The sequence below is a fragment of the Neophocaena asiaeorientalis genome, unplaced genomic scaffold, assembly GCF_003031525.2.
Source record: "Neophocaena asiaeorientalis asiaeorientalis breed wild unplaced genomic scaffold, Neophocaena_asiaeorientalis_V1.1 scaffold591, whole genome shotgun sequence".
NCBI lineage: Eukaryota > Metazoa > Chordata > Mammalia > Artiodactyla > Phocoenidae > Neophocaena > Neophocaena asiaeorientalis.
In genome coordinates, this window is record NW_020173494.1 from 2890360 (window position 1) to 2900269 (window position 9910).

A 9910-nucleotide genomic window follows, 5' to 3' on the forward strand; every position below is an offset into this window, starting at 1 on the left:
CTGGGCTCCCACCGGGGCCCCCTCCTCCGGGTAGGGAGGGACTGAGGGCAGCTGGGGGAGGCCTGGGCATTGGGGGGAGGGGGCCGCCGGGTTGCGTGGGTCCCGCACCCTCCCTGAAGCCCCTCCCTGAAGCCCCTCCCACTCTGACCCTGACTCGCCTCTGTCGCCCCCAGATCGACTCCTTTGAGCTGCTCTACTACTACGACGAGTACCTGGGCCACTCCATGTGGTGAGTAATGGGGCCCGTGGCCCCAGCCAGCTCTGCCGCCGGCCTTGGTGACACTGAACAAGGGCCTGGGGTCTCCAGGTGTCAAGAGCAGCGGCTGGAATGGCGTGCTCTTCCCGGCGGGAGCGCTGTCACTCAGCTCTGGCTCCCGCCGCGCCGCCTTCCGCTCCCGCCAGCCCGCGGTGCCCGCGGCGGCCACTAGAGGGCAGCGAGTGGCTGTCCTCCCTGAGCCGAGGCTGCAGCTCTGATAAACATTCTCCCCCACCCTGGGGATGGGGATGGGGGCCCCGCCGGGTCGGGCTGCGGTCTTGGGCATGGAGGCGGGGAGGAAGATGAGCAGGTCCGGCGGGGGTGGGGCGGGGGCAGGGTGCTGTCTGTGCCCCCGCTCCTCCTAACTCCCAGGGGAGCGCCTCCTCCCACCCCTTCACCCACAGTGGAGGAAACCTCACGAATGCGGGCTCAGCCACAGGAGATGCAGGGCCCAAGCTGGGGGCATCTGTTCCAGGCCCACACCTTACACAGGATAAGCTGGGGCTGGTGGGAGGGGGTTTGGCCCTGGGTTGACAGCTAGTGACGGAGCCAGCCCTCGGCCTGGGTGGCTTCACTCCCGAGCGAGGTGGGCTTACTCTTGTCGCACTTGCCCTACGCTGTGTTTCTAGGTTCTGTTTGGGGGCCTGGAAGGTCAGGGGCTTCCTGGACAGGCAGGCCTCTTGCCAGTTCTCCCTGGCCTGTGCCAGAAGGCCCTTTCGGTGGGAGGCTGGGGACGGGAGGAGGAGAGGGGAAGAGAGGCTGGAGAAACGAAGGAGCAGGAGAGGACTGGGCACATGAGGGGCAGGAGGGAAGGTGGGAAAGGAGTCAAGGTGGCAGGAGGGAAGAGAAGGGGGGTGTGATGGCACAGGTGCGTGGGGAGAGCAGCCTGTGTGTGGAGAGGAGAGAGGGTGGTACCTTTGGGGTGAGATGGTGTGTGTATGGAAAGGGGGTGAGGCTGTGGGCTGAGTGTGGGTGAAGGGGCTTCACAGAGCTCCTTGGAGTCCTCTGGCAGGTGCTGTCCCCCCCACCTTATTTTAAACTGGGACCCCGGGCCTCTCCCTCCTCGACCTTGCTGGGTACACCCCTTTCCAGGGCAGTGAGGGGCTGGGATTGCTGGTATTTGTGGGTGCGTACACGAGGCAGACACACACACACACACACACACACACACACGGAGTGAGTGGGGTGGCCAGCGCCGCGTGGGAGGGAGCTGCCCCTCCCCGCAACCCCCAGCCTGCGGGGCTCTGACCGGTATGTGCTCAGGGAGCAGACCTCATCTTCCCGCTTCCCTCCTGGACCCCCTGCTCGGGAAAGGCTGCCAGGGAAGAGGGCCACCCGAACCAGGCATTTTTGTAAACCACGAAGTGAGACTGCATAGAATGGTGCCGGGAACCAGTACAAGGACGGGCGGGGAAGAGGCCCTGGGTGGGGGCAGCTGGGCGGCTCAGCACTGGTTTCCCTGCTGCAGGTACATCCCCTTCTTCCTCATCCTCTTCATGTACTTCAGCGGCTGCTTCACTCCCACCAAAGCTGAGAGCTCAATGCCAGGACCAGCCCTGCCCCTGGTGGTGCCCAGCGGCCTGTACTACTGGTGAGTGGACGCTGGACCTGGGGTGCGGGGAGGCTGGGAGCCCTTAGTGAGCCAGGGAGTGAAAATGTGCTCTTGACCACAGGGCTGCTGTGTGACCCCAGGTGAGACTCTCCCTGCTGAGGTCCCTGCTTCCTCCTCTTTCAGTGGGGATTGTGACTGCCTTATGGTGGCCGCTCTGTGACCAGGAAGCCAGGCCTGAGTGTGACCTCTTCACATTCAGAGTGCAACCTCGGGGCCAATAGAATCCATCTCCGACACCAGGCCCTGTAAAGGCCTTGGGACCTCAATTTACTCCTCTGTGAAATGGGAATAATACCCACCTGTCTTCCTTTTAGGACATGGTGAGAATCCAGGGGGAGAGAAAGGGGCTTTGTAAACTATGGAGCATCATGGAGATGACAAGGACAGATATGTGGGGAATTCCGTGGCCTCAGGGGCTCCCTGCCTGGTTTCCTTTTCCCTCCAGCTCTCTCTTACCATTCCAGGGGCTCCAGGCCTCAGCCAGGCTCCTACCCCTCCTCTGTCACTTCCGCTCTGGAGAAAGGCTCCCCTGGGGATTGTGGGTGTCCTGGAAACAACTAGCCCTTCTCTGGTGGGAAGCCTCCAGCCAAATGAAAAGGGCCTCCGCTCCTGGGGCCAGCTCCGGCCCACCTCCAGGGGCTGCCCGTGGCCAGCAGTGGGGGTCCACCAGGGCAAATCCGCATGCCCGCTGAGGGCAGGATTAACAGGAATGGGTGGCCACTACAGCTGGAGGGAAACAGGTGAGACGTGGGAAGGAGCTTCGGCCCGTTCTTACCCATAGCACTACCAGAGTGATAGCTACAGGAGGCCGTTTATTGAACAATATGCTTTTCCAAGTATGTAGTTCTTGAGAGATAGGGCCATTTATGCCCCCTTTATTAGCAAGAAAACAGAGGCTCCAAGATGTCATGTAAATTCCCCAAGGTGACACAGCCACTAAGTTGCAGAGCTATGTAGTTCCTTGAGTGGGATGGGTCAGCATCTATAGGCAGGGGAGTGGATGAGATAATCTCTCAGAAGCCCTCTAGCCAGTGTTACTGAGTTCCTGGCCACATGCTAGGTACTGCCTTAAGAGATGGAGAGAACCCTAGGAGATGAAACTGTCCCAGCCTTCAACGAGACAGTAATGACAACTCCCATCAGCTGAAACTGCATTCCCAAACTCAGACGCCTTTAGGAACCAAGCTAGTAACAGACATGCATGAAGCAGGCATCAAGTGAGGCAGTAGGGAGTGGTGGGGACTGTGGCAAGCTGCAGAACAGTGCTCTGTCTAAAGGCAGCCACTGCTTTCTCCTCATCTGTTATTGTTATGTGGGAATACAAGCCAAAGGTGAGCAGGGAAACCAGAACTCCACATTGGCAGGTAATCTGCTATTTACATACTGGCAACAAATTCAATGTTTTAAAAAACAGTAACTCTACAAGCCAAATCAATATGCTGAGTATGGGCCACGGCTCAGAGTGAAGTGGTTGCCTCAGCCCCTCACTTGACGCGCTAATCTGACCCACTGGGTGGGCAGCCTGGTACTTGGGTAGAGGGAGGGATGCCGGGCAGGATGGGCTGTCACGGCACCCACCTCTGCTCACGCACGGGCCTCCTTAGGTACCTGGTCACCGAGGGCCAGATCTTCATCCTCTTCATCTTCACCTTCTTCGCCATGCTGGCCCTTGTCCTGCACCAGAAGCGCAAGCGCCTCTTCCTGGACAGCAACGGCCTCTTCCTCTTCTCCTCCTTTGCCCTCACCCTCCTGCTCGTGGCGCTCTGGGTCGCCTGGCTATGGAATGACCCCGTACTCAGGAAGAAGTACCCGGGCGTCATCTACGTCCCTGAGCCCTGGGCCTTCTACACCCTCCACGTCAGCAGCCGACACTGAGTCCGGAGGAGTATGTGCACCCCAGATCCTCACCCGACCTCAGGCTGCACGGGGTGTCGAGCCACCTGACCGTGGGCAGCCAGAGGCCACCCTCCCCGCCACCCACCGGCCTGATCTCAGGGTCTGGCAGTGGTCTCTGGTCTCCCTCTGCCAGAAGCTCTCTCTCCCTCCCCACTCCAGGATCGTGGCACCCCTTCGTGTGAGGCTGACTGCAGGTTTCTGAGTGGCCGCCGAAGGCAGAGTTCTCACGCACTTGTACTGCTCCCTGAGCCGCTCACTAGGGGTGGGGACGTCTTGAGGCTCTTCAGTCAGCCTTGTCTCAGCCTCAGTCTCTGCCTGCCACCAGCAGGCCTGTTCCCAGGAAAGGGGCCCTCGTTCCCCATGGGACGACCCCCCCGCCTCCCCCGAGGCACTGGGGCCCCGTCTCCTCCCTCGGCTGCGGGCCCTCAGCCTCATTTCCCAGCAGTGCTGACCTGCGTGTGCGCGGGGGTCTCGGGGGCCTGCCTCGCCTCCCCCGGCCCCGCCTCCTCTCCTGTGCTCTCAGGGAGCCCTGTGCCTCAGAGCCTCCTTTCACCTTGCATGCAGTGGTCCCCCAGCCCCCATCAGTCCCCGTCTGCTGTCAGCATCAGGGGTGAGAAGTGTGACTAAAGGCGGTGTGGAGCCCAGCCTGGCTGGCTGCTGCTGCTTCTTACTCTGGGAGTGAATTTGGGAGGCAGGAGGAGGGCGGTCCCTGGAGCAGGGGAGGGAGTGGCTGGTCTGGGGCCCAGGCAGGAGCCCTGGGCTGACCCCAAGGGCCCACTCAGCCCCGTGTGGCTGAGAGCAGGTGTTGCCACTGGCCACTGGCCCTCCGTGCCACTTAGTAGGATCCTGCGGTTGGGGGTCACCTCGGGAGCAAGAAGGGCCTCCTCTAGGTCCCAGCTCTCTTCAGAGGAGTCTGGGGGTGGTTCTCAGGGGTGGGGACCAGCATAGGGCATCTCCAGACCTGCCCCTCAGAGATGTCCCACTGAGCCTCCCAGCTGTGCTGCCAGCCCGTTCCAGGGGCTGAAGCAGAGAGGGTGCCCTTTGGGGCAAGGTGGCGGACCTGGTTTGTGGGAGGTTGGCACTTAGCCTTGGGCAAGTTGTTTAATCCCTTGAGGCCTCAGCTCTTGATCTTTGAGGGTCTCAGCCTCACCACACAGCCACCGGGGGCTTTGTGGGCTACTGTTACTAGAAAACACAGGGGAGGGCCACGCTGAACAGGAGACGCATTGTCGGCCATGCTGTGATGAGAGAAACACCTTTTGAGGAAAGCAGCTTTGTTTTTCAGGCTTGCTGCCACGGCATGTTACAGCACGGTGACCCTTCTCACACCCAGAGTGTGGACATAAAGACTGGAGTTTAGGATTCCCACTTTGCCTTTCCCAGGCACCTTTAAAATAACCACTCAGGGTTTAAACCCATAAAAAGCTGGTGACCTCCACCCCTCCCGCTTTAGATAGGTACTTGGTACCCTGCTGTCTTCTCCCTCAGGATCTGGGATGGAGGATGGTCCTACCCCTGGCTCATTGCGCCCCCTGGCGTCTGGGATCTGAAACAATAAATTTTGTGGCTCTACTTCCTTCGTGTGGATGTATTGAAACTGCCTTCAATCAAAAGGATCCCATGGGTTTCATTTCCCCAGAGTGGGAACTGGATGCCGAGGGAGCTGCCTGCCGCCCCTGCGTGGGTGGCTTGTGCCCCCTGACTCAGCAGGTCACAAGTCTGTACATTCTTAATTCATAAGCCAGCTGCGGCCTTTCAGCACACAAGGGCCTCCACCTGCCCAGCAACCTCGTTTGACCCCTTCCTTACCTCAAGGCCACTGTTAACTCCAAAGCCTGCTCCAGGCCTGTTCTCCATAGAAGGACTTAATGGATATCGTCTGAGCAGGCATAGGCCTGGTTATGTGGGGTCTGAAGCTTATACAATTTTGCGGGTGCTTCAAAAGAAAACAGTTGAAAAAAAAAGTGAATAAAAAATTAGGTATGAAAACGAGTGTTTAGAATGGAAAAGAAACCACAGCAAGTTATTGGAGCCTTGGAGAGTCATGTCCCTCTTGACCAAGATCTCTTTGGGCAGTTTACTGAAAATGTTGCCCTAGAAATACTTCTTAATTGCCCCCTGGCTTCCCTCCACCTAGAAAACTCTACGCCAATGGTTTTCAAAGTATGGTCCTGACTGGCAGCATCTAGATGGCAGGAGAAAATGCAGATTCTTTCCCCCCTTTCACCTGCTGGGTCAGAAATTCTGGTGATGGGGCCCTCCAGGTGAACAAACTCTGCCCCCAAGTGGCATTGGAGGGGGTTTCTGTTTTGCGGCCTGAGTTGAAGTGTAGCCTACACACGACAAGGTAAAGCATACACCTTGAGAATTTTTGTATCGTGAACTCTCAGGTAGCCACCACCCCGTGCAGGTGTTCTCAGTCATGAGAAACACCCCTTAGAGACACCTACAAACACCTAAAAAAGGAGTTGCCCAGGGTGTCTCAGTTGGTGTGCCTTTGAGGACACAGCCCAAAACTCTAGCACACACTGACCTAAACTCAAGGAAATGTCACGTGTATGGTCAGGCCATTCAAGATGGCTGTTCTCTTGCTCTCTGTACATCCCCAGCTCGACCAGGCCCTGCTTCGCTCCCATCCAATTCTCTTAATCATAGGCTTTAATCAGTAACTACTAAGTACCTATGTGCTTGCCCCTTTCTCAGCTGCTGGTTTGCCTGGTAACTGAGGAGCCCACCTGAAGCCAATTCACCCTGTAACTTGTAGCCTCCTCCTCCCCTGGAGTAGTGAAAACTGCTGCTGCGTCCTGCCTGCCACCTTCCATCCACAGTGGGGAGTCGCTGCAGGATGTCGTTTTGGACACATAAGATCCCCTATGCAACAAATTGTTATCTCTGTCGCTGCCTCTGGGCTTTTCGGTCTCGAGGCTGGGCTACTACAAGGCCCAACAGTCATGTCTCCTCCAAGAGACCCTTTCCAGACACAGGGTGATTCCGAGTAAGCACTTGGCCCGGCCCTGCCGGCCTTCCCCCCAGGCCTCTGCTCTGTGCTCCCCACCCTTCCAAGCACCCACCTGACGTCCCGTCTCCTCTTCTCCCGTTAGGCTGTCAGTGAGAAGTTCCCCTCCTCTCCTGCCTCCCTCCAGTCTCTCCTCTACTCAGCCCAACCGGGAAGAGTGTGAATCCTCCAGCTGAAATTCTCTGGGTCTAGAAACGGGTGTGAACCGGTGACTTGAGAGACGCGAAGTGGAGGAAAAGAGATCCTTCCACATGGAGGTGGTCAAGGGACAAAGGAGGGCCCCAGCCGTCCATGTGCCAATTACCAACGCATCCCTCTGCGCACATGCAGCCCCTTTCTAGGACCCACTTGTCCCTGGTCTGGGAGCTCTGGTGCAGTGCACAACATGTGCAGCCGTACGTGTCGGTCCTGACAAAGTGGCTGGACCTTGGAGTCGGAGCCCACAGGCAGGACAGCCGTCAGCCGTGGACAAGGGATATAACAGGTGTCTGGGAGAAGAACGGGGAGAACCTAGCTGTGCCCAGCGCTGTAGCTCCAGGGAACCGCCCCCCTCACTTCCTCGGTGGGTGTGGGGAGGGGTGGGGGGCAGCACAAACCACTGAGAAGTGGGGAGAGTCAGCAGCTTCTGCCGGAAGGGGTGGGGGCTGCGGTGGGGAGAGGAGGGAAAGGAAGAAAAGGGGGGAGACTTCCCAGCTGGGAAAGTCACTTAAGAGGCCTCCCTCTGAGCCCCCTGGGCAGCTTGTGGTGGGGCCGGAGACCGCAACGCAGGCATCTACTGCATCCCCACCCCAAACCGCACGCCCCCCACCAGAAGGAGGGGAGAGAATTGACACACATGCTGAGAACTGACGGTTCACCAGCCATTTGACCATCAACAGCCCTGTGACGAGGCCCGGCCAGGACACTGAGGCACAGAGCAGTGACGTGACACGCCAAAGTCACTCAGCAGAGGGGCCTTAGAGCAACAGTGGCTGTGTCCCTTCTGCATAAGGCATCCCAAGGCTCTGGCAGTGGAGGTGGCTGTGCCGTCACAGTGGGGTTTCTTTCCACCTACAAGGTGGTGTGTGATGAGCCTTAAGTAAGGCGGTGTGCAAAATGCCCAACACCTAGGAGGAGCCTGTCAGCCCCCAGCTTAGTCCCCGGAGAGAGAGAGGAAAGACCCCCAGAGGCAGGGCCAGGGACCCGTTTCCTGTGTGTCACCCCTTCTTAGTGTCCACAGAGGGCTCCCAGGGAGAAACAGCAGCGTTTGTCCTCTGGCTACAGAGCTTCAGCCTCCTGGTGCAAGATTGAGTGCTGGGGAAGCCCTCGTGCAGCCCCGGTCTCTCAGAATCCAACCTGCCACTAGCCCAGGCAGGCCGGGCATTAGCAGTACATTGGAAGCTGGAATCTGACCCCTGGCGTTGGGCCTGGTCTCCATGGCAGCCGTGGATTTATAACCGGGGCCTCCACCCAGCTTGGCGGACTTTCGACTTGAAGCCGGGAGGAAGGGGAACAGGAAGGCGGTTCTGGGAGCAGCGAGCGCACGGGTGGCAACCGGAGGCCCCGCGATGGTGAGTGAGGGTCTGTGTGGCCCTGTCGAGCTGTCCTGGGCTGGGGTGGCTGGGGGGCTTTTGTGGAGTCCCTCCCTGACTGTTCTCCTCTCTCTGCTGCAGGCCAAGTTTCTTTCCCAGGACCAAATTAATGGTAGGTTTGGTTTGTTCTTTCATTAGCAACTCACAGCAAAATGTGGGTCTCGTTAGGCAATTTGCTCTGCTCATTTTTTGTTAGTGGGAGGGAAGGAGGTTGGTGGGAGAGCTGGGCCCACCCACAGGCAAGGGGCCGGCCGCTGTAGGGAAGGGCTGGGTTGGAGGTGCAGGTGGGGGGCAAAGCTCGGAGGTAAGAGATATTGGTGTCACACCTGTCGGTGTGATTTACAAGAGGGAGTGATAGGAGAGGGAGCTCACTGGGTTTTCCCCCAGAACTTGATAGCTGGATTTGGGGAAGGAGAGGGAAAGGGGATGGACAGAGAGACACCGCTGTGGCTGAGGACCCAACCAAAGGAGGGGGCTTTGTAACTGGCTGAGAAAGAGAAAAGAGCCCAGGTTTGCACACTCAGGCAGGATGCTTCTACGCTCTGGGCCTCAATCTCCCCATCTGTAAAGGGGGGAAGGTCAGCTTAGGTGGTCTCTGAGGTCCCTTCTGTCCTGACAGCAAGCCTAGTTTTGGTGTTTGGAGCACTTTGTTCCTGGAGTCCCCTGACCTGCTGGTCCCCAAGCAGGCTTCAGTTTCCCGCAGTGCATGGTTCTGTTTCCACAAGGCCAAGCCAACAGGGTTGGGTTACACAGAACTCAGGGGCCCAGACCTGGCTGGGGAGGCCCATCCGAGCTCAAGTAGGGAGATGAACTGAGGGTTACCTAGGCAGGGATTCCAGAGTTCTGTGTACCAGGAGCTTGGTCTATAAGGGAGAGTGGGTGGGTGGGTTGCAGGCACCTCCCTACAGATCCCTTGATATCCTTACCCCACGAGGGGGAACAGAGCAGGGACTCTTAAAACACAAGGCCCAGGGCAGGGGCCCCTCTTGCCCAGGTCTCGAGGCAAGACTTGAGGAGTCTCAGGGCTGGAGTCCAGCTGTCAGCCTCAGCCTCCCCCAACCAACACCTGGCTCTGAGGCTCACCCTCCCTCTGGGGCCTCTGAACCTCCCAGAAGAGAAGAAGGTAAGTTCCCCTTTGTATGTTAATGTCTGACACAAAGAAAGTGACCACAAACGTTAATGAATGAAAGACTGGAGTGGGAAGACCAGGGACCTTGGAGGCAGTGGACCTGGGGTCCAGTCACCTCTGAGCCTCAGTTGTCTCATCTGTGAAGTGGGGCTAATGACACTGCCTCACCAGGCTGCTGTGAGAGATGCAGCATATGTCAGCCATGTGCCTGACACTGGGCCTGGGTGTCGCCCAGACGTACGCTGGGGCCAGCTTGCTCTTGCTGGCGTGAGCCACATGGTACGGTTTTAAGAAATTTGTGAGCTGGTTAAAATCAGCCATTATTAAATAATGGAAGATGAAAGAATGCTCCAATCCCTCCATCTGTATAAACAATTTTAAAAGATATCTCTTGGGGCTTCCCTGGTGGCGCAGCGGTTAAGAATCTGCC

General features: G+C 58.1%; 1 protein-coding gene and 1 long non-coding RNA gene across 5 annotated transcripts in view; both read left to right on the forward strand.

The window, feature by feature from the left end:
- CLN6 (CLN6 transmembrane ER protein) overlaps positions 1 to 5337 on the forward strand; it is a 49705-nt gene extending 44368 nt beyond the window's left edge. For all 4 annotated transcript variants that reach the window (XM_024747514.1, XM_024747515.1, XM_024747516.1 and 1 more), the window contains 3 exons: positions 174 to 229; positions 1725 to 1847; positions 3473 to 5337. In XM_024747514.1, the coding sequence (XP_024603282.1) occupies positions 174 to 229; positions 1725 to 1847; positions 3473 to 3743 (450 nt within the window). In that variant the 3' untranslated portion in view covers positions 3744 to 5337. The remainder of the gene's footprint in view (positions 1 to 173; positions 230 to 1724; positions 1848 to 3472) is intronic.
- Positions 5338 to 5816: 479 nt separating this feature from the next.
- Positions 5817 to 9884, forward strand: LOC112401329 (uncharacterized). Its single transcript, XR_003003564.1, has 3 exons — positions 5817 to 7264; positions 8044 to 8330; positions 8433 to 9884. It is a non-coding gene; the product is annotated as an uncharacterized LOC112401329 (long non-coding RNA).
- Positions 9885 to 9910: the final 26 nt, after the last annotated feature.